Source organism: Bos taurus, chromosome 16 (assembly GCF_002263795.3).
Source record: "Bos taurus isolate L1 Dominette 01449 registration number 42190680 breed Hereford chromosome 16, ARS-UCD2.0, whole genome shotgun sequence".
NCBI lineage: Eukaryota > Metazoa > Chordata > Mammalia > Artiodactyla > Bovidae > Bos > Bos taurus.
In genome coordinates, this window is record NC_037343.1 from 29,257,277 (window position 1) to 29,283,081 (window position 25,805).

Genomic DNA, 25,805 nt, shown 5'->3' on the forward strand with positions numbered 1-25,805 from the left:
ATTTTCTAGATTCCACATTTAAGTAATAACACAGAGTAGTATTCATCTTTCTCTAACTTCTTTCACTAAGCATAATACCCTCTAGTTCGATCCATGTTACTGAAAACAGCAGCATTTCTGTTTTTATGGATGAGTAATAGCCCACTGAGTGTGTGTGTGTAAGCATGTATGCGTGCATGTGTGTATATACATGTACACACATATATACAGACTATATCTTCTTTATCCATTCATCTGTTGATGGACACTTAGGTTGCTTCCATATCTTGGCTACTGTAAATAATGCTGCTATGAACACTGAAATGCATGTATCTTTTTGAATTAGTGTTTCTGTTTTCTTCAAATATATACCCAGGAGTGGAACTGCTGAATCATATGGTAGGAACTGGGTTTTATTTTTCATCCAGTCTGGCAATCTTTGTTTTTTATTTAAGAAATTTAGTCCACTTATACTCAGTGCTATTTATCAAAATGTTTAGATTTAAATCTACCATCTCACTATTTTCCTTCTACGTGTCCCACTTGTTTGGTGTCATTTTTTCCTTTCCTTTGTTGCCTTCTCTTGGACTGAGTGAACACTTAATTGTTCCATTCCCTCATGCAACTCCCCCTGATAAGCTTGGTAGTTATTAATCTTTTACCATTATTTGAATAGGTGCCTTAGAAAGTAAAATGTACATTCTTCATTTTTCAAAATCTATGTGGAATACACACTCCTTACCCTAATCAACAAATGTTGCACTGTATTTTTAAACCTTTATATTTTAAATGCCGCAAGATACAATTTTATTATTTTATACGGTGACACTTAGACTAATGCACATATTCATTCTTTTTGTTGTTTTTCATTCCTTTTTGAAACTTTTAAGTGTCTTAAACAAGTTGTTCCCTCCACCCCCCCCCCCGCTTGAAGAAAACCTGTATTATTTCCTTTAGTACAGATACTCTGGTAACAAATTCTATAACTTGCCTGCAAATGTCCTTGTATTAACTTTACCCTTACGAAATTTTCACTGGATATAGAAATCTAGGTTGGCAGTAATTTTGTTTCAGCACTATAAAGATGTCATTCCATTCACTTATGTCCTCTGTGTTTTCTGTGGAGAAGTCAGCTGTCAAACGAACTGTTACTGTTTTTGAAAGTACTTCCCCCTCTCCATCCTACTCTGGGTACTTTAAATACCTCCCACTTTGTGTCTGGCTTTCAGCAGTTTTACTACGCTGTGTTTTGGAGTCATTATCTTTTTATTTACCTTATGATTTATGGGGGCCTTGGATTTGTAGCCTGTTGAATTTTGAGAGTTCTGAAAAATTCTCAGTTATTATCTCTCAAAAATTCTCTCTCCTTTTGTCTCATTTTTCTTTCTCTTCTCCTTCTGCTACCCTATTAGACATGTTAGACTCCTCACTATATCCCTTATTTCTTATTCTTCTCTTCTGTACTTTCTATCCATCTTTCCATGCTTAATTCTGGACATTCTGATCTGTTCTCAAATACTAGCTCTCTCTTCAGCTGTTCCTAATCTGCTGTGTTATATCTACCAATTGAATTCTTAATTTTGATTACTGTAGTTTATTTCCTGAGTTTTCATTAGGTCATTTTTGTTGTTGTTTCTAGTTCTCTTCTAAAATTCTGTTTTGTCTCACCTCGTTAAACAAAATAAGCATTCAAAATCTATGTCTAAAAATAACATTCTCCTTAATCTGCCCTCTGTTCATATTTTCTTGTGTTTTTCGTTAGTGTTATCATGTCTCCTACTGTTTCTGGGATTTAAAATTGAGTATTAGATACTGTATGTTAATAACTGTAGAAATAATTTCAGGTCTAGTATGATATTATATTCCCCTAAGAGGACTACTTACTTCTGGATGGCTGCTTTGGGGCCTGTGTGTGTTAAGTTGCTTTACTTGTGTCTGACTCTTTGAGACCCAGTGGACAGTAGCCTGCCAGGCTCCTCTGTCCATGGGATTCTCCAGGCAAGAATACTAGAGTGGGTTGCCATGCCCTCCTCCAGGGGATCTTCCCAACCCAGGTATCAAACCCACATCTCTTATGGCTCCTGCACTGGCAGGAGAGTTCTTTACCACTAGTACCATCTGGGAAACTCCATGATCAACTTAGTTCAATTTCAGAGATAAAATAATCTGAAGCTGGGCCAATGCAGCCTTTTTGGGGTCCAATCCAGAACATGGAAGGAATTTGCCAATTTCTCTCAACCCTTGCTGGTTCTCTGGACTCTAATTTTTGTCCTCCCCATTCTTCTAAGCCCTTTAAGAACACCACTCGGTTTCTCAGCCATCTTTTCTGAAATTTGCATAAGCCCCTAAGGAAAAAGGAATCCTAACTGCCAGAATCCTCCTTCTGTGTTTAATTCTTTTCCTAGATCCTATCCCTAAAATTCTTAAATACCTTATTAATGCTCCAGTGTCTTTGGCTTGTTTTTACATTTTATTCCAGAGGAAATAGCTGTTCTTAACTATTTGGATTAGGAAGACTAATCCAAATTATCTAGCCTACCATTACCAAAAGCAGAAGCGCATTAACTTTTTCCAAACAGTATGTTCAAATTCTTTAGGGGAGTGTCAGTTTCTTTCTCTCCTTTTAACTTGGGTAAAAGCCACATTTACATGAAGATCGGAAATGTGAAAACAGAAATTAAATCAATTCCTTTTAAAGTATAGCATCTCACTTCTGCATTCCTCTATCATATTTGCAACTCTTGGCCTGGAGTCTCTTCAGGGTTCCAACATGCAGCCTCTTTTAGCCAAGGTTTTAATTTCATCCAACACGTCAGAAAATGTAAAAAAACAAACAAACAAACCCTTTCATACATTGTTAAACAATCTGTTTCCATATATTCTATTTACTTTTTTTTCGTACTTATTTTATGTGGAAATTGTAAGCGACAAGAAAACACATGTCCAGCCTACCATCTTAAGTTAGGAGTACAATTAAATCTTTAAAATGCTCATACATTTTGACCCTGCCACTTTCTATACAAAAAACCAAACCAAACCAAACCAAATAAAAAACCCCTTCAAAATGGTTTAAAGACCTAAATGTAAGCCCTGAAACCATAACACTCTTAGGACAGAGGCAGAATACTCTGACAGAAATTGGCAGCAATATTTTCTTGGATCAGTCTCCTAAGGCAAAATAAATAAAAGCAAAAATAAACAAATGGGGCCTAATTAAACTTAAAACTTTTAGATAGCTAAGGAAACTATCAACAAAAGAAAAAAACTTGAGGCTGACAAGGGTTCATATCCAAAATACATAAATAGCTCATACAACTCTAAGAAACCAAACAGACAAACAATTCAATCCAAAAATGGGCAAAAAACTTGAATAGACACTTCTCCAAAAAGGACATGCAGGTGGCTAATAGGCACATGAAAAGATGCTCAACATCACCATTATTAGTGAAATGCAAATGAAAACCACAATTAGGTATCACATCACACCAGTCAAAATGGCTATAATCAAAAAGTCTACAGAAAACAAATGTCAGGGTGTGGAGAAAAGGGAACCCTTGTACATGGCTGGTAATGTAAATTGGTATAGTCACTACTGAGAACACTATGGAGGTTCCTCAAAAAGCTAAAAATATATAGGATCCAGCAATTTCACTTCTGGGTATATATCTGGGAAAAATGACAACACTCATTCAAAAAGATACATGTACCCCAATATTCATAGCAGCACAATTTAAAATAGCCAAGACAATGGAAACAACCCAAGTGCCCAGCAACAGATTGGTTTATGAAGACACGGCACACACGCACACCTGCACACACACAAATGAAGTATTACTTAGTCATAAAAAAGAATGAAATAAAACCATCAGCAGCAATGTGGACAGACCCAGAGAATGTTATGCTTAGTGAAATAAGTCAGACAGAGGAAGGAAAATACTGCATACCACTTATATGTGGAATCTAAAAAGCAATGCAAATGAATGTGTAAGCAGAAAGAAACAGACTCACAGAGAAAACAAACTAGTGGTTACCAAAGGAGAGAGGAAAATAGGGATAAATTAGGGGTATGGGATTAACAGATAGAAACTATTACATACAAAATAGATAAACAACAAGAATATACTGAATAGCACTGGGAATTATACCCAGTATCTTATAATAACCTATCATGGAATATAATCTGACAAAACCACTAAATTAGTATGCTGTATACCTGAAACTAAGACAATACCATAAATCAACTATACTTCAAAAAACAAAACAAAATATGAAAGTAAATGCATGGAAGAAGAAATCCATATGCTAAGCATAAAAAATATTTATACCATATACTAGTTTCACAATATTTGTATTTTTATAATGGAAATTATTTCTAATCATAAATAAAATTATAAAGTCTGTCAAGAAAATTAGATTTGTGCAGAGTTTCCACATGCCAAGAAGCCAAGCCAACATCAAAATAGGCCTTTATTTAAAAGTAGGTAACATTAATTCGGCTGAGTCAAATCTAATACTTTAAGGTGTGAAACCCAGCTACAGGGAAAAGTCCTAGTTAGTGGTATGAAAGTAAAATAATTTGATTACGCATGAAGATGAAATGGCTTCCCTAGTGGCTCAGATGGTAAAGAATCTTCCTGTAATGCAGGAGATCCAGGTTCGATTCCTGGGTTGGGAAGATCTCCTGGAGAAGGGAATGGCAACCCACTCCAGTATTCTTGCCTGGAGAATTCTATGGACAGAGGAGCCTGGTGGGCTACAGTTCATGGGGTCACAAACAGTTGGACACAACTGAAGAACTTAAACACTTTTCTCAAGATGGAAAAGATGGTATGATCAGAGGAAATGCAGCGGGTGAACATTGAAAAACCATAGAATAAAGGGCAGAAGTAGAACTAATGGAAACCAAGATAAGAACGAGAGTCCAGTAGCAAAGAAGCAAGCACATTAATATTATTATGTTCAGGATATACAACAGCAATACGTTATGCCTAATTTTTTTCGATCTTTGATAGTCTGTGTATCTGACAATATTAATTTTATAACATGCCTACTTGAGTTAAACTGGAACCAAGAAGTCTGTTTTGGTATCTGTACTACTAAATAGCAGCAAAATCTTAGGTCAAAATCCCTCGACATCTTTGGTCTTCAGTTTTCAATTCCATAAAAATGATGGGTTTGAACTGGATAATTCAAAGTCATGTTCAGATTTTTAAAAAAAACACCTACAAGAAGAGTGTTCCTCATTCAATTCTGTATCTACTTGTCCAGCTGTTTATTCACACCTACCCCTCACACCATTCCATGCAAGAGGTGATTAATGTTATGACAACTCCCTATTCTTGTACTCATGACAGACACTGGTAATTAGCTAAAGCCCTTTGCCGCCAAGTCTAGTCACTGAGCTCTCCTTTTCTTTCAAACTTTCTAGCAACCATTTCTAATCAGTTGGAGATGGTATTTGAGATAAAAACCATTCACCATCCTATAAAATCATAACTATGACTTTCAGTATGATTAAAAAACTTTCTTAGTGAATATTTTCTACATCTTAAAAAATTATGATAATTCTCTCCTATGAATTAAATTGACTTTCATATTTTGTACTCACTGGATTGATAAAATAGGATATAAGCTTTGTCAAGATAACTAAAGATACCAGCCTACATATTTCCTGATTTATTTATTCTGAACCATTTGAATAACCTCTGCTAATATGATTTCCTTAGTCAGAAGCACCAATGCTAGGAATTCTACACTCATGTAAACTGTCTAAGAATCTAATATATATCCATTAATCCTATTCAATGACATAAGGAGGTCCAGGGTAATGAACTGTTCTGTACTGCTAATTAAGCATGTGTTCAGTATAATAAAACATAGGGAGAGTAAATCAGGATTTTAAAATAACAGTTATCTCTAGGTTTTCTTTCATAAAATATTTTCAACCCTTAAATATAGAAGCCCCCACCATTTGAAAATGAGACAAGTAAACAAAAAAATATCCTTACCAGTTTTTCTGCTTCTGTGTTCATTTCCCTTAATTTCTTGATATGTTCCTTTTTAATCATGAGAATTTTTGATAGTCTGGTCTACAGACAATGAAAAAGAGATGTTTTGGAATAAAGAGAGGCACTTAAATATACCAGGTAGACATCAAACTTGTAAGTTTCCACTAAGATATTTTAGCAGATGTGTTTCAATATAAATATAGCACAGACACTATTTTAGAAATCTGACTGGCTGAGAGGAAGATATTTTAAAATCCACTGTAAGCAAGTACATCAAAACGAATAAGAAGTCAACCTGAATAAGCTTTCACTGGAACAACATGTAGACCAATCAGAATAATAACTATAATTAATTGAAGCACAAATATGTTAAAATCCATGCATTCAGACCGATACTTAAACAAAATTAACCACTGTTGGAGAACACTAGTAACCAAACTCATGAACTGGAAAACAAAGCCAAAAAAATCAAGCATTTATCCTGCCTTTCCTATACAAACTATGCCATTAGGTAACCAAATAATAGATTTGGGGAAGTTTTTCCTTGCAGAATGATTTCAGCTAACAAATAAAGAACAAGAATGGCACCATTTTTGCAATCCTAATGAATGAATGGATCTAGGCATTGATAATTTGTAGCAGCTAACATTATATTTAAAAAGAGATAAAAAATAGGGGTATCCTATCAGAGCTTTCCAGGTGGAGCTAGTGGTAAAGAAACCGCCTGCTAATGCAGGAGACACAAGAGATGTATGCTTGATTGCCGCTTTGGGAAGATCCCTGGAGTAGGAAATGACAACCCACTCCAGTATTCCTGCCTGGAAAATTCCATGGACAGAGGAGCCTGGTGGACTATAGTCCATGGTCGCAAAGAGTTGCACATGGCTGAGCACTACTACTACACATCCTATCAGAATACAAAAGTATGCATAAAAGTAGTCATATACAAACTATACCAATCAAATAAAAAACCCAAATCAATTCAAACCTTTATATTCAATGAGCAATTTACATGAAGTACAAAGACAGAAGAGTATACTGGATGTTATTACAAAGATTCAGTCAGCAAAATCCAGACAGTGGGAGACAAATAATACAGTTTATTCAACAAAGAGGTTAATGGGAGAAAAGAAGAGCCAATATTTAAGAGCCAACTAGACAACTGGAATGCTGACTGGATATGTGATGATATTAAGATATGTTTTTAATAGACATGTTTTTAGATGTAATAATAATATTACAGTTATGTCTCTTTTTTTAAAAAAGGGCCCTTACCACTTAAAGATACATAACAAAATATTTACAGATAAAATGATATGATGTTTAATTTCTCAAAAGAGAGAAAGAGGGTAGAAGTATATATGAAATAGAAATGGCCAGGAGTTTTTGATAACTGCTATAGCTAGATAATGGGTTCAGAGAGATACATTATACAACTGTCTGCTTTCATATGTACTAAATTTTTGATAATTAAAAAAATAAAAATAAAAAAACTGACCTAAGTTGATACAGGTAGAGGGAGGGCCTGGTAAGATATGTTATATACTTGTTCACACTGACCCTTTTTAGTAGGTCCAGAGCTCTGGACTGGTCTCCTGTCTTTAGTTGTTGGGTTTTATGGAAATTTGTGTGATTCTACTGAGTAAGAAACAGTAAAAAATGGATGAAGGCAACATCTTTCTCCCATTTTTAGTTTATCTTTCAGTTTTGTGTTTCTTGTTAGTTTTTGATAGAAAATCATGCTGTTTCTTTCTCATTCTTTTCAAAACTGAGTCCTCTCTTAGAGAGGGTCGGTCAGTCTTTTTAGATTCCTCAAAATCCCTAACCCCAAGAAAAAAAATTCATTGCGAACTATGAATTATGAAACTAGCAAAAAATGATGTTTATTTTGTCATAAGAAAAAACAATACCAAAGACAAAAATGTATCTTACAGCTCGACAAGAGCAAACCTGAGTTTCATAAAACTTTAGATATTACAAAAGACAAGTACATAAAAGGGCTTTTATTTTTACCTGCTAGAAAGCTTAAAATAATGAAAGCAGTGTTTCAACTAGGCATTACACATAGATTTTGAAGTTAAAATTAAGCACTGCAACCAAAACATCTAAGCAGCAATAAAAACATCAATCCTTTAGAAGTGGTGTATTAGTATTTAGCTTCTGACTCCCTCTGCTGGTGGATCTTTTGCTCCCCACTCCTCTTCCTCTTCACCCTCCTTCCCCATCTCCCTCTACCCCTTGCCCAAATATGACATATCAGCTTTGTTTTTACTTCCAGTATTTAATAAAAGAAAGAACGTCTTTAAAAAACAAGTACCCTAGTTGTGAAATGATAAGCCTTGGCTTTTTTCATATTTAAAATTTTTCATATAAAAATATCTACCTTTGAAAGTTAAAAGGTATAATTCTGTAGTTCAAGGATAATTAACAACATATAACTAAGGAATAAGAAATGCCATACATATACATACAAGTGACAAGACTTTTCCTCAAAATAACATTAATTGTAAAAGGTAACACTGAATATTTTAATGGCTTATGTTATAAACATTTTTATTTATAAAGACTTTATCTATCCCAAGCCAAATAGCTTTATTTTCAAAAAGGAAAAAGAAGAGGAAAAGAAAAGAAACAAATCAAACATCATTAGACTATGATTCAAACTAAATAATTTATTCAACCTTAAGAGTTAGGCTATTCAAGAAAACTGTTCTATATAATAATTGCTATTTGTTTCTGCTTTAGCTTTAGATTTCTTTGTGTCTAATCATTAAGTACTTAGCAAATGAATAGCTATTTGTAGTCACAGAAAAAAACTAAAGTTCCTCCTAACCGGAGAGCGGGCCAACACACCATAAGTTTTGAGGTGACTGATAATGGCAGGATTACTGAGGTTACTAAATAAAAACATTTATATTTATACAATTTATTAACAGCTAACCATTCAATTTCATAGAGTGTATGCTAGAACACTTATGCTAGAGTCCTTAACATTGCAAAATAATAAGAACCAAACCCAAGAAAAGCCCAACAAAAATAGACCTCTAAGTCTTTTTTGGCTGTTATAACTTAATTTCAAGCTTTGTTGGAAATAACAGTTTTTAAAACACAATGATTTTAAAAAGTGTAAAAATATTTGGTCCTAGAAAAATTTTCAACTTTAATAACACAAAAGATATTGAATTTTTTTTTAACAAATGAGCAAAATATTCAGAGCAATTCTTACCACTTGGATAAGGAATTCTACTGGAAAACCACCTAATGTTTCAGTGTCAGAGCCAGAAATTTTACTTCTCCAAGGTGACTGTCCTAATAAGGGATCATTATCCTATAGGAATAAAAGGGAACCATTTAACCACTGACCTTTCAAAAGGAAGCATTTTAATTTTTTAAAACTTTATTTTATTGAAGTATAGTTGATTTACAATGCTGTGCTAACTTCTATTGGGCAGCAAAGTGATTCCTTTCTACATATATGTTACATTTTTAAATGTTCTATTTCATTATGGTTTATCACAGGATATTGAATACAGTTCTTTGAGCTACAAAGTAGGAACTATCATAAAATTTTGAATAAAGAGCAAATTCTATTATAATTAATATTCTATTAGAAATCCTATGAAAAGGAAAATATTTCCAAGCTGAAGCAACTATTTTATTTACTTTATTAGCTTTTTATTTAACATCTGACAACTCCAAATAATGCGGGCACCACCTAAAGTTACTACAGTCAATCAATGTATATTTCATAAGGACATAGTTTACATTCAAAATAATCATTTAAATTACTGGTGACATTTAAAAAATATAACTTACTGTAATCGGTGACTGGAGAGGAGGAGTATAATGTAACCGTGGTGGAGTCATAAAAAATCGAGAAGGCCGCTGTTTTTGTCCAAAGGCAGCAATTGGCATCGTCTCATGAGGCTCATTACTCTTTGGGAAAAGAGAACAGACCCCAAAACTTGAAGAACTTTACCAATCATTTTAGCTTTATAAAAATTCTATTTTAGCATTAAATGTACACTAGTTTATTATGATTTATCATAAAATATATTAACTACAAAGATCAAAGGGCTAGAACTTAAATCAGAGTATGAATATTACTTGGCTACTAAGATGTTGAACCCACAAAAAGAAGAAAGTGATCTATGAAAGAAAGAAAAGTGATCTATGGCCACCCTTGGCTGTCTCTGTGTTAAAGACTATTTGAATATTACCCACTGTAATTAAAGGCAATTCTTATCTGGCCAGGGAGAGATGTTTTGGTGATCTCATAAAGGAAATTACATTAATGCAACAGAAGAGTAATTTTTCTCTTTTGAAATGGGAGGTTTAAAGATTTCATTCTTTAATGAAAAAAATAAGATTGATATACCTTGCTCTATATTTAGTCCAAATTGTCTTTCTCTCCTACTCCTCTCTAAAGTACGTTTGATAAGGAAACTCTTAGAATATGCAGAGTCACAGATTTTTTAAAAGTATGGAGCAGAAAAACAGTCTTCTATTTTTATACTAAGGAGATAAAGAAATTCTGATTTTTAATTGTAAGTTCAGAATCCTTAAAAATCAAGTTTATAACAAAGGAATGAAGAAGCAGGGGGATTAATGTAAACAGTTAAATTTCCATTATACTTAGAGGCAAACAATTTTTTTTTCAAAAAGTTTTTACTCATTAAAAAAACTATCAGAGTTATATTTACTCTTTATATTTTAACTTATTAGGAAAGTATATAATTTCCATTACCTTGCTAAATTAAGCATGATCATGAAATAATGGTTCAATAGTTTAATGGACTATATCAGAAGTTCAAAAGACCTGGATTCAAGACTTAACCTGGCAAGAATCCATCTTGAAAGCCTTGAATAAATTACCTAATGTACTTATGTCTCAGTTTCACCTTACGAAAAGTGGAGGTTATTAACATCCACCTTGTATATTCTAAGGATAAAATAGGAACATATAAAAATATATATATTTCAAAGTACAAGATGTTACTTCAACTTTCAAAGTTGTTTTACAAAACAACTCCTTTTTGTAAACTGGAAAACTTGTTTCAGTTGTTTTATAAAAACAACTAATCAGTTGCGTCACACTATAATTTGGTGTAAGGAAGGCAGAGAGATGCTAGATTCTGGAAAATGTAGAAGAAAATTAGAGTTCTGCTCCAGGAGTTCAGGAGGCAGGGCTGGGAACCCCTAAATATCTCTTCCTTTAAGACTTGAAATCTTGATTTCTATCATAAATACAACCCCTAAGAAAACTCTACAAAACATATTTTATAGGCATAAACCAAATATGTATTGTGAAATAAATACTCACAAGAACTTCATAGTCAGGGATAGTATGAGTTCCAAGCCCTGCCCTATCAAATGTTACTCTATAAGTAGCATTAAGAGTATCCACAGCATCTATTTGTCCAGTGAAGAGACCATCATGAACACCACGTAATCGAGCTAAAAAAAAGAAACAAAAAGACATTATGGTACTTAGGACACAAAAAACTCCCACGTACAGAACTGCTCCAAGCATGTACCTCAAAGTGGAGAAAGTACAGTACTGCTGTCTATTAAAGTTTCCAAAAAAGTTATGTATTAATACTTTATTTTAGGTTTAGAAGATCAATTAAAACACTTTTGAAACAAACAACAAAATTATAAATGGTGATCCTTAATTTGATAAATGAATGAAACCATATATCTACCAAACTAGGAGGAAAATACTTATTATAAAAGTCAACAAAAGAAACTTGGTCATTATACTCATGAATGAAGCACTAGGAATAATCCAAATGAAAAAAAGACAAGGTTGCTAAGCAGAAAAGATTTACTAGGCTTCAGACTGCTATCCTTAGAAAGGGTCGCCTACAAGGTTGACTTCTGGGAGCCTGAACAGTGAGAGAGTGTTCCCACTGCTGCCATACTAAGAAAGGTGGTTAACTGTACCCAGATTGTTTGTGCAAACAATGTGGTTACCAGCTTTCCAATTCTTGTATAAGCCAGGCAAAGGTGCCTACATAAGCAGTCCCCTATAAAAACCTTGGGCATTGAGTAATGAGTTTCCCTGGTAGACAACATTTCATAAGTGCGATTACAACTTGCTGCTAAAGGAATTCTGCAAGTCCTGTGTGACACCATACAGAGGGGACTCTTGGAAGCTTACACTTGTTTTCCTCTAGACTTTGGCCCCATGTACTTTTCCCTTGGATCATCGAAAAAGCAAGAGAGTTCCAGAAAATCATCTTCTTTATTGACTATACCAAAGCCTTTGACTGTATGGACCACCACAAACTCTGGAAAGTTCTTAGAATTCCAGACCACCTGACCCGCCTCTTGAGAAACCTGTATGCAGGTCAGGAAGCAATAGTTAGAACTGGACACGGAACAACAGACTGGTCCCAAGTAGGGAAAAGAGGATGCAGAGTATATCATGAGAAACCCCTGGCTGGATGAAGCACAAGCTGGAATCAAGACTGCTGGGAGAAATATCAATAACCTCAGATATGCAGATGATACCACCCTTATGGCAGAAAGTGAATAAGAACTAAAGAGCCTCTTGATGAAAGTGCAAGAGGAGAGTGAAAAGGTTTGCCTAAAGCTCAACATTCAGAAAATGAAGATCATGGCATCTGGTCCCATCACTTCATGACAAATAGATGGGGAAACAGTGAAAACAGTGTCAGACTTTATTTTCTTGGGCTCCAAAATCACTGCAGATGGTGACTGCAGCCACTATTAAAAGACACTTGCTCTTTGGAAGAAAAGTTATAACCAACCTAGACAGCATATTAAAAAGCAGAGACATTACTTTGCCAACAAAGGTCTGTCTAGTCAAAGCTATAGTTTTTCCAGCAGTCATGTATGGATGTGAGAGTTGGATTATAAAAAAGCTGAGCACCGAAGAATTGATGCTTTTGAACTGTGGTGCTGGAGAAGACTCTTGAGAGTCCCTTGGACTGCAAGGAGATCCAACCAGTCCATCCTAAAGGAAATCAGTCCTGAATATTCACTGGAAGGACTGACGATGAAGCTGAAACTCCAATACTTTGGCCACCTGATGTGAAGAACTGACTCATTTGAAAAGACCCTGATGCTGGGAAAGATTGAAGGCAGGAGGAGAAGGGGATGACACAGAATGAGATGGTTGGATGGCATCACCAACTCCATGGACATGAGTTTGAGTAAACTCCAGGAGTTGGTGATGGACAGGGAGGCCTGGCGTGCTACAGTCCATGGGGTTGCAAAGAGTCGGACACAACTGAGCGACTAAACTGAACTGATTTTCCCCTTTGCTTATTTTGCTTTGTATCCTTTTCTATGATAAGCCATGGCCATGAATACAACTATTTGCCAAGTACTCTTGAGTTTTTCTGGGGCTTCCCAGGTGGCTCAGTGGTAATAAATCCACCTGCCAATGCAGGAGATACAGGTTTGATATCTGGGTTAGGAAGATGCCCTGGAGGAAGAAAGGGCAGTATTCTTGCCTGGAAAATCCCATGGACAGAGGAGCCTGGTGGGCTACCGTCCATGGGGTTGCAAAGAGTCGGGTACAACTGAGCGACTGGTCACACTTGTACACACACTTGAGTCTTTCTAGTGAATCGCCAAACCAAATCTGGGTGTGGTCTTGGGGATCCCTCACATAGATGAATTCTTGTGCCACTATTATTTAAATTCAGTTTGAAGTAACATCAGGAAAATCCAAGGAAACAACCAGCATGGGTGAAAAAATTAGAACATTTAAGGTGTTAAACTAGGCAAAATGACACATTTTGGTGTGTGCTGTGCTTAGTCACTTAGCTGTATCCAACTCTTGGACTGTAGCCTGCCAGGCTCCTCTGTCCATGGGGATTCTCTATTTTTATACACAAAAAAATGATATTATTTTAATAGAACACAAATGTTCATTGCAAAACTGCTTGAAATGATCAACTGATTAAAAACTCAAGTGCAGAAGACTAAAATATCATTTTCAGTCTTTGACCAATTAAGGGAAAATTAAACAGGTATATAGAAGATAGGAGCAATAAAGTTAAATAAACAGAGAATTAGAATTTCTAGTTATGGCAGTATGAAGAGGCTAGTGATTCTTCTCTGAAAAAAGACTTGTATAAAGACAACCTGTACAAGATTGTCAAAGACTACCATTTCAAGGTACTGGAAATGGACTAAATGCAGAAAACAATTAAGAAATGAGCACTGTTGGAAAATTGCTAGAACTTCAGGTAAGGATTGGTGAAATGAGTTTTTCTAGTGTATGGTTGGTCATGGAAACAGTGCTGTTTGTTGCCAGAGGGGCAGACTGGTTGTGGACCAGTGAGTAAAAACCTGTGACTGTGTTAGCTAACAGTGGTGAACTCAATGAAGAAAGAATAAGAAAACCCTACAATTCTGGCAGCCTAAGATGCAGTCCTGTCTGAGGTGAGTGGCAGTATATAGGCAGGAGTTTAACAGGGAGATCCTGTAAAATAGAGAGCCATAAAAAGACTGAAATAAACTCTCCATAAATTTTTGCTTAAGTGGAAAACTATGTGATTTGGTGGGAAAGACCCAAGAGAGTCTGGTAAAGAGCAAAAACTAAAGGATGACCTGGAAACTGACATCAACTTTGTATGTGTTACCCAACTCCACCTACAGATTAGTCTAAGGCCTTTCTGGATTAAGATGTTTGAGTACAACCTCTGCCTAAGTCACTGGCTGACCACTAAGTCTGCATGACTTTATTTATTAAAAATTAATAAAAGAGCAAACAAAAACTAAGCAGAGAAATCGGTGGTTGCACAGTGAAAGTGTCAGTTGCTCAGTCATGTCCGACTCTTTGTGACTCCATGTGTGTCCATGGAATTCTCCAGGGAACAATACTGGAGTGGGTTGCCATCCCTTCTCCAGGGGATCTTCCTGACCCAGGGATTGAACCCAGGATCTCCTGCATTGCAGGCAGATTCTTTACCATCTGAGCTCCCAGGGCAAGTTACTAAAGGAAATACAACAATTCTCAAAAAAAAGAAAGAAAGAAAACAGACTTGCTAATACATTATCTCAAACATCTAGTTTTTAACCAAAAATTACTAGACATGTAATAAAGTAAAAAAGCGTGATTCTTACCCAGAATAAAAGTATAGTAGGTAGAAACTGAAAGAGATGATATATTAGCAGAGTCTTCAAAAGTAGGTTTTATAAATATGTTCACAAAATTAAAGACAATGACTCAATAGGAATCTCACAGAAACTGTACAAAAGAACCAAACAGAAACTCTAGAATTAAAAAGAAGATATGAAAAAAAGCATCAGGGAACATTTTAGATAATATATTGTGATAAGTTTGGATTCTGCTCTATTAAAGAGAGATCAAGATAGAGACTATCCAATCAGAAGAACACAGAGAATGAAAGACTGAAGAAAAATGAAGACAGCCTCAGAGAGCTGGAGAAAGATATCAAATGCACCAGCATATTTGTAATGAGAGATGGAAAGGGAAGGAGAGAAAGCAGCAGAAAAACACTATGGCCAAAAATCTCCCATATTTAATTTTAAAATTAGATCCTACTTATCAATGAAACTCAATAAACCTCAAATAGGATAAATTTAAAGAGCATCAAATCTAGACACAACATAGTGAGATTTCCAAAATCCAAGGACAAAGAAAGAATTTTGAAAGCTTCAAGAGAAAAATGACTCATCACATGTAGGAGAATAGCAGCACAACGAACAGGTACATTTCTCACTTCTCATCAGAAAGGATGAAAGTCAGAAGGCAATAGGGTGACATATTCAGGGTGCTAACATGAAAAAACTGTCAGTCAAGAATTCTATATCCTGTGAAACTATTTTTCACAAATGTAGGAGAAATGGAAACATTTTCAGATAAACAGAATCTGCGGCTACTAGACAAGATAGGAAGAAATACGAAAACACATCCTATGTAATAAAAGGAAACAATACCAGACAGTAACCAAAATTCACAGCAAGAAAAGAAAAACACCAGAAATGGTAAATATGTGGGTGCATATAAAAAACAGTGTATACAAAATACAACACTTTTTCTATATTCTTCATTTCATTTTTAAAAAGTAAGATTATTTAAAGCAATAATTGTAATACTATATTCTCAGATGATCACAGATATAATCTAATGCATTTGATGATGACAGTAATAAGAAAGTGGGAGAAAATGGAGCTATATTGGAATAAATTTGCAATATTTTATCAGAATGAATTCAGTATTAATTAGATTCTGATATGTTCAAAGTTCATACTGGAAAAAAAAACCTTCATATTGTATTTCCCAGAGCAACACACACACACAAAACCTTCAAAAAACATCTAAAAATAACAACAGAGAAATTAAAATTGTATACTAAATTTGTACACTAATATACAAATCCTAACTATGTAACTATACTAAATAAAACTTGTATACGAATTTTATATAGTACTTAACACACAGGAAGGCAGCAAAGGAGGTACAAAGGAACATGAAGGATATGAGACACCCTGTAAACAAAGAGCATGACAGGCAAAATTCAACCATATCAACTACTACATTAACTGTGAGCAGACTAATCACTGATTAAAAAGCAGAAGGTGAGCGGGGTCAAAAGTCAGGGGTCAAAATTACAAACTTTCAATTATAAAATAACTGGATTTCCCAGGCAAGAATACTGGAGTGGGTTGCCATCCCCTTCTCCAGGGGATCTTCCCCCACCCAGGGGTCGAACTCAGGTCTCCTGCGTTGCAAGCAGATTCTTTACTGTCTGAGCCACCAAGGAAGGAGTATAAAATAAGTTAAGTCTATATAAAATAGATAACCAACAAGGACCTACTGTATAGCAGAGAGAACCATACTCAATATTTGGTAATAACTTATAATGGAAAAGAATCTAAAAAAGAATATATATATACACACACATGGACACATCCATACAAACACACACATCACTCTGAATCACCCTGCTATACACCTGAAACCAACCACTGTAAATCAACTATATTTCCATAAATTTTTTAAAAATTGTAAACATACAAAAAGTCATGTACAAAATGTACAACATGGTGACTATAATACTGAATTATAAACCTGAGAAAGCATCACTACAAACAAAGCTAGTGGAGGTGATGGAATTCCAGTTGAGCTATTTCAAATCCTGAAAGATGATGCTGTGAAAGTGCTGCACTCAATATGCCAGCAAACTGGCAAAACTCAGCAGTGGCCACAGGACTGGAAAAGGTCAGTTTTCATTCCAATCCCTAAGAAAGGCAATGCCAAAGAATGCTCAAACTACCACACAATTGCACTCATCTCATATGCTAGTAAAGTGGTGCTCAAAATTCTCCAAGCCAGGCTTCAGCAATATGTGAACCGTGAACTTCCTGATGTTCAAGCTGGTTTTAGAAAAGGCAGAGGAACCAGAGATCAAATTGCCAACATCTGCTGGATCATCGAAAAAGCAAGAGAGTTTCAGAAAAACACCTATTTCTGCTTTATTGACCATGCCAAAGCCTTTGACTGTGTGGATCACAATAAACTGTGGAAAATTCTTCAAGAGATAGGAATACCAGACCACCTGACCTGCCTCTTGAGAAATCTGTATGCAGGTCAGGAAGCAACAGTTGGAACTGGACATGGAACAACAGACTGGTTCCAAATAGGAAAAGGAGTACGTCAAGGCTGTATATTGTCACCCTGCTTATTTAACTTCTATGCAGAGTACATCATGAGAAACGCTGGACTGGAAGAAACACAAGCTGAAATCAAGATTGCCGGGAGAAATATCAATAACCTCAGATATGCAGATGACACCACCCTTTGGCAGAAAGTGAAGAGGAACTAAAAAGCCTCTTGATGAAAGTGAAAGTGGAGAGTGAAAAAGTTGGCTTAAAGCTCAACATTCAGAAAACGAAGATTATGGCATCTGGTCCCATCACTTCATGGGAAATAGACGGGGAAACAGTGGAAACAGTGGCAGACTTTATTTTTTTGGGCTCCAAAATCACTGCAGATGGTGACTGCAGCCATGAAATTAAAAGACACTTACTCCTTAGAAGGAAAGTTATGTCCAACCTAGATAGCATATTCAAAAGCAGAGACATTACTTTGCCAACAGAGGTTCATCTAGTCAAGGCTATGGTTTTTCCTGTGGTCATGTATGGATGTGAGAGTTGGCCTGGGAAGAAGGCTGAGCGCCTTCTTTTGATGCTTTTGAACTGTAGTGTTGGAGAAGACTCTTGAGAGTCCCTTGGACTGCAAGGAGATCCAACCAGTCCATTCTGAAGGAGATCAGCCCTGGGATTTCTTTGGAAGGAATGATGCTAAAACTGAAACTCCAGTACTCTGGCCACCTCATGCGAAGAGTTGACTCATTGGAAAAGACTCTGACGCTGGGAGGGATTGGGGGCAGGAGGCGAAGGGGACGACAGAGGATGAGATGGTTGGATGGCATCACTGACTCGATGGACGTGAGTCTGGGTGAACTCCGGGAGTTGGTGATGGACAGGGAGGCCTGGCGTGCTGCGATTCATGGGGTCGCAAAGAGTCGGACATGACTGAGTGACTGATCTGATCTGACTGTATTGGTATTTTTCTTTCTGACTTACTTCACTCTATATAATAGGCTCCAGTTTCATTCACCTCATTAGAACTGACTCAAATGCATTCTTTTTAATAGCTGAGTAATACTCCATTGTGTATATGTACCACAACTTCTTATCCATTCGTCTGCTGATGGACATCTAGGTTGCTTCCATGTCCTAGCTATTGTAATCAGTGCTGCAATGAACACTGGGGTGTGCGTGAGACACACTTCAGATTCACAGATACAAAAAGGTTAAAAGTGAAAGGATGGAAAAACATTTACCACAGTAACAACAGAATACTGGGATGGCTATATAATAAAAAGTGAAGATAAGGCGTGAGCTTCCCTGGTGGCTCAGCGGTAAAGAATCCGTTTGCAATGCTGGAGATGTGGGTTTGATCCCTGGGTTGGGAAGATCCCCTGGGTCAGGAAGATCCCCTGGAGAAGAAAATGGCAACCCACTCCATTATTTTTGCCTGAAAAATCCCATGGACAGAAGAGCTGGGCACTCTACAGTCCACAGAGTTGCAAAAGAGTCGGACATACACACACACACACACACACACACACACACACACACACAGAGTCAGACATGACTTAGCCACTAAACAAAGGTAAGTGATAATACCAGAAACAAAGAGGAACATTTCATAATGACAAGAGAGTCAGTGTATCAGGAAAATGGAATGCTCAACCCAACAGCAAAATACACAGTCCTTTGAAATACATATGGGACATTCTGCAAGGCAGACCAGATGACGGGCCATAAAACAAGTCTCAACAACTTTAAAAGAAGTAAAACCATACAGAATACTTTCTCCAGCCAAAACAAAAAGAAATTAGAAATTACTGAGTCTTCATCAAGCAGACTTTGTTATATAAAATAAACTAAAAGAATACTTATAACATGAATACTATAAGAACTCATATATTCTGGATGGAGGACCACCTTATGTTCTGACATATATTGTACACTTAGATACACCAAACTTTAGAGGGAGATTTATAAAACTTTAGAGAAAACTCTCTTTCTACACTTCTGTGGTATTTTTGTTTTGTTTGCTTTGAGAATGCATTGCTTTTATAAATCAACAAAAAGAAGACATTTCCATAATTTTTATGTGGACATCATTTATGTCCCTCTACCACAGATCTATATTTGAAATCAGGTTCCCCTATTATTATAGGAGTATCTATCAGTTCGAGTGATGACTAAATTCTAACCAGTTTTACTTAACTGGTTCAAAGATTTTTAAAAAATATTTAAACTTCTTCATCTCTAAGGCAGCCCTCTCATTAACAGCCATTTCTGTACTAGATTACTAGTGTCGACAAAGCAAACCTAAGATAACAGAAGCAAAAGCAGCAATGTAAGTTAGTATATTACACATGATAACTCAGGGGTAAAAAACAGACTCTTGGTCAGCAAAGCAAGAAAAAAATATTGTTGTTGTTATCAGCACTTCCTTTATCCTAAGGTTTTGAGAATACTTTACAGAGATTTCAAAAACATCAGGTAGAGTAAATCCTATTAATCCATAAATCATATTAGACAATGTTCATTTACACTTGTTACCCTACCTCAGTTATTAACAGCACCTCCTCCTCTACTCTCAGAAGATGCTTATTTGGGTGATAAATTACATGGCCACTCTACTCCTCTGACTGTTTATAAGGTCAAATACACAATGCAAGAAAAAGAGACTTAGATAACCTACATTACTTTTAGGACAGTTCCAATTCTTTAAATTTCTTAACAAGCCAATCATTTAAAAAATCTCTTCTTAAACCCTGACTTCTCTGCCTACACAGAGTTCTAGAACTACTCAGAGCAAAAAGGACAATTGATGAATAACTTCTTAAATTAATACAATGTGGCTAAAGTATGATGTCTAGACATTGCCCCCAAACTTCTCCACTATTCAAATTTTCCATCATTTTGGTGTTTGTCAAAACCCTTGTGTTCTTAATTGTGTATCTAAGAATCATGTACAGTCACTTTTTACCTGTTGCCTTTCCACTTACTGCACAATCTCAAATCAGTTACTTTCAAAATTCCTTTTGTTGTTGTTTTTGAGGAAAATTCTGTCTACTACTCCTTCTTTACTAAAAACTTTCTTCCCAATAAGGAGTGTGAAATTTTGCTTGATTATATACTTTTTCTTTCTGGGTAACATTTACATACAGTAAAATGAAAATGTAAGCATATAATTCTATAAGTTTTGACAAACGATATCATCCATCCTTATCACGTCATGAAATATTCTTATCCCAGAAAGTACCCCCTTCCCAGGCAATCCTTTCTTCCAAAGTGACCACTTTTCTGATAATATTTTTCTACCATAAACTAATTTTGTCTGTTTTACAACTTCATATAAATTGAACCATATACACACATTTTTTAGTTTTCAGTTTCTTTGCTTAGCATACTGTCTGAAGTTAATCTATACATCAGTAGTTTCTTTATATTGTCAATTTATATTTCACTGCAAGAAAATACCATGTTATGTTTATCCATTCGCCCATTGTTGGTGCGAATCTGGGTTTTGGCTATAAGATTGGAACAAAGATGCTATGAATATTCTTGTACATACCCTTCTGTGAATAGCACTTTTCATTTCTCTCACTTAAATACCATGTAGCAGAACTGGTGGGTCATAGGGCAGGCATAAATTTAATTTTATTAAAAATTGTCATGCTTTTACTTAGATGTCCATTGGCAGACAAACGGATAAGAAAGCTATGGTACATATACAAAATGGAGTATTACTTAGCTATTTAAAAGAATGCATTTGAATCAGTTCTAATGAGGTGGATGAATCTGGAACCTATTATATAGAGTGAAGTAAGTCAGAAAGAAAACACCAATACAGTATATTAATGCATATATATGGAATTTAGAAAGAGTAACGATGACCCTATATGTGAGACAGCAAAAGAGACGCAGATGTAAAGAACTCTTGGAATCTGTAGGAGAAGGTGAGGGTGGGATGATTTGAGAGAACAGAATTGAAACATGTATATTACCATATGTAAAACAGATCACCAGTCCAGGTTTGATGCATGAGATAGGGTGCTCAGGGCTGGTGCACTGACATGACCCAGAGGGACAGGATGGGGAGGGAGGTGGGTTCAGGATGGGGGTCACATGTACACCCCTGATTCATGTCAATGTATGGAAAAAACCACTACAATATTGTTATTAGCTTCCAATTAAATAAATAAATAAATTGTCCTGCTTTTCTCCAAAGTGGTACACCATCCTATCAACAATTACGGTAGATCCACATCTTTGTCATTTGACGTTATCAGGAGTTTCAATTTTAGCCATTCTGGTGTGTGTAGTGGTATTTCATTATGCTTGTAATTTGCACTTCCATGATGATTAATTGATGCTGAGTGTTTTTTCATGTGCTTATTGGCCATTCATATATCTTTCTCTGAGAAGCCTCTACACAAGTATTTTGTTTAATTTTTTTAACTGAATTATTTATATTTCTATCACTAAATAATTGAGTTATTTATGTTTTCTAGATGTAGTCCCTTTTCAGATATAAGATTTGGAAATATTTTTTCCTAGTATATGGCTTGCCTATTTGTTTTCTTAGTGTTGGCTTTTAGTGGGCAGAAGTTTTAAATTCAAGCTCAATGTAAAAAATCACCTTTATTTTTGTCAGATCCAAGAAATCTCTGACTACTTACAGATCACGAGATATTTTTCTGTGTCTACTTACTGAAGTTTTATAGTTTTAGCTTTTACATTTAGCCCTTTGGTCCATTTTAAATTAAGCTTTTTGTATAGCATGAGGAAAGGTCAAGGCTCATTTCCATATAGATATCTAGTTGATCAGTTATTATTTATTTGTATAATTATTTTTTTATTCTTATTGCTATTTTATCTAGCCTTTTTGGCTGTGCAGCATGTGGGATCTTAGTTACCCAATCAGGGATCAAACCTGCACCCCCTGCAGTGGAAGCACAGTCCTAACCACTGGACTGCTAGGGAATTCCTGCTCATTTCACTTCAGCTTCAAATAGTATTCCATGTGAGGATATACCAGTTTATTCATCTAATGAAGGACACAGTGGTTCTTTTGACAATTACAAATAAAGCTGCTGTAAACATCCATGTGCACTTTTTTGTGCAAAAATAAGTTTTGAACTCATTTGGTTAAACAACAGGGAGCGTGACTGCTGGATTATGTGGTGAAATATGTTTAACTTTGTAAAAAATCGCCAAACAGGTTTCCAAAGTGGCTGTACCATTTTGCATTCTCGCCTGTTGCTCCACATTCTCACTAATGTTTGGTGTTGTCAAGTTCTTGATTTCACTATTTAATTTGCATTTCCCTGATGACACATGATTGTCTAATGTTGATCTATTTTTTGGCACTGCATCTTCTATGTCTTCTTCCTTATTTTTCTGGCACTAATTCGGAAGCAATCATCTCCATCAAGTTGCATTGTTAATTCCTCTGGTGTGATGTCTATTAGTTTTTGAAAATATCTGCATCTCAAACCCCTTCACCCCCAACCTTCCCCCGCCTCACCTCATAAAGCTACAATCTCTTTCATGATTTCCTTGACTGGTTCTATCAGACTTTTTCTATAACAGCAATGATATCTTCAATGATATAATCCTTCCAGATTTTCGTGTTTTCTCTATTTGCATTCTCTTCCACAGCATTGACAATCCTTTCCATAGAGTACCATGTGTAACGAGCCTTAAAGGTCCTTAAGGCTAAAGGCTGAATTATAGATGTTGTATCTGTGTTCAATGCCTTCAGGGCTGAACTCATGGGATTCTGGGTAGCCAGGGGCATTGTTCAATATCAAAGAACTTTAAAAGGCAGTTCCCTACTGGCAAAGTACCTTCTGATTTCAGGGACAAAGCATCAGTGGAACCGATCCAGAAAAAGGGGTTTTGTCATCCAGGACCCCTTGTGGTACAACCAAAAGACTGGCAGCTCATGTTTATTTTTCCCCTTCAAGGCTCCGAGGTTAGCAGTTTTATACATAAGGGCAGTCTTGATCATAAACCCAACTGCATTTGCAGGTGTTAGCCTATCTCTTTCTGCTTTAAATCCCAGTGCTTGCTTTTCTTCCTTACTAATAAGGCTTCTTCTTTTTTTTTTAAACCCAGAATAGGACACTTGTTGGCAGTAAAAACCTGTTCAGGCAGATATCCTTTCTCTTCCATGATTTCCTCAAAGGCATTTGGAACCCTGTCTGTTGCCTCTTGGTTGGCAGAAGCTGCTTCTCTTATCATTTTGATATTTATTAAACCAAACCTCTTTTTAAAATTATCAAATCATCTTTTGCTGGCGCTAAATTCTTTAGCTTTAGATCCTTCAATCCCTTTTGCTTTGTTGTCCATAGGTCTGTCTTCCTTATGTAGATTCTACACTCACATAAGAGCTACATTTTCATTATGAGATAAAAAGATATTTCAAAAAATGCACGGTATTCATACCTGCTGGCATAGCTGAAGCTATAGCTTCACAAATTTCCTTTCGTTCTTTTTTTTTTTTTAACACTGATCCTTATGTGGATTCATTTATCTTGAAATAGTGGGCAATCATAGCTGAAGAGCTCAATCTACAATACATATCAAGCAATTCAACTTTTTCTTGTAATGTCATAACCTTTCTCTGCTTCTTGGGAGCGACTCCAGCATCACTGTGGCACTACACATGGGCCTATGAAATTATTCATAGTCTATGGTGTTGCACTAAAGATAATGAAAAATATCTGAAAACTATAAGAAATCACTTTTTAAGGCAATCACATGCATTTTGCTGCAAACTGATCACATGGAGATGATTACTATTACACAGCATTTTAAGCAGATACTTGAAACACCTGAGCTCACTGCAATAGCAATAGAAGGTTGCTACGAAATTTTTACAGCAGTGCAGTGTGTACTACAGTTAATTTTGAGAAGTTACAGTTGAATACAGCATCTTTATGTTTGCTTCCATTTCTCTCAATGGTAAATGTATAGTCTATGTTTGTGGGAGTAAGTTTTGATGAATTTCACTGTTGCATTTTATGGGAAGCAAATGATAAAATAGACTATGTCTACATATATCTTCTGCATTCATGACATATTAACTTTTAAAATTTTTTCCAATATTTCAAGGCTAAGCAATTCATCTGCAAGTTCTTTCACACTGTCAAATCTCCTCCCAAATTGTCAATGTTTATTGAAAAAAAAATCCACAAATAAATGGATTCACACAATTCAAACATGTCAAATCCATGCTGTTCAATGGTCAACTGTAGTTGAGTGTGGCTTTAAAAAAAATTCAGTTTGATAATCTCTAGTTTTTAAGTACAGTGTTCAGTTCATTGAGATTTAATATAATTTTAAAAGGGCGAGATATAAGTCTACCATCTTGTTATTTATTTTCTACTTCTCTGTACTTTCTTTCCTGTCATCTTTTCACTTAACTGAGAATTCGTTAGTATGTCAATTTAATTTCTTTATTGGCTTTTTAGGTATATCTCTCAACACTTTAAAAAGTAATTCCTTCAACTTGGACAGCCAGATGCAAAAGATGAAACTAAAGCACTATGTCATATCACACAGAAAAATCAACTCAAAATGGATTAAAGACTCGAATGAGAGACCTCAAACAATAAAACTCCTAGAAGAAAACACATGTAGCATGCTCCTTGACACTGATCTTAGCAATATCTTTCTGGATATGTCTCCTCAGGCAAGGGAAACAAAAGCAAAATTGAATACATGGGCTCATATCAAACTAAAAACTTTCTGCACAGCAAAGGAAACCATCAACAAAATGAAAAGACAACATACCAAATGGGAGAAAATATTTGCAACTCATATATACATTAATTGGCTAATATCTCAACTATATAAAGAACTCAACAACAAAAAGACAAACAACCCAATTAAAAAATGGGCAGAAAAAAAATACAGTTATCATATGATCCATCAATCCCACTCATGGGTATTTATCCAGGAATGAGAAAAACTCTAATCTGAAAAGATACATGCACCCCAGTGTTCATCAGCATTGCAAAAGCAGTATTATTTGCAATAGCCAAGACAGAAACAACTCAAATGCCCAGCAATAGATCTGGTTTAAGAAGATATGAATCTCTCTCTCTCTATATATATAAATATACAAACACATATATCTCACACACACACACACACACAATGGGATATTACTCAACCATAAAAAAGCATGAAACATTTGTAACAACATGGATGGAT

General features: G+C 35.6%; 1 protein-coding gene across 1 annotated transcript in view; it reads right to left on the minus strand.

Annotated features, from left to right (window-relative positions):
• LIN9 (lin-9 DREAM MuvB core complex component) overlaps positions 1-25,805 on the minus strand; it is an 85,303-nt gene that overhangs the window by 18,865 nt on the left and 40,633 nt on the right. The window contains exons 8-11 of the mRNA XM_024976709.2: positions 11,311-11,444; positions 9,804-9,923; positions 9,214-9,315; positions 5,988-6,068 (exon numbers count right to left, since the gene is read on the minus strand). Of these exons, the coding sequence (XP_024832477.1) occupies positions 5,988-6,068; positions 9,214-9,315; positions 9,804-9,923; positions 11,311-11,444 (437 nt within the window). The remainder of the gene's footprint in view (positions 1-5,987; positions 6,069-9,213; positions 9,316-9,803; positions 9,924-11,310; positions 11,445-25,805) is intronic.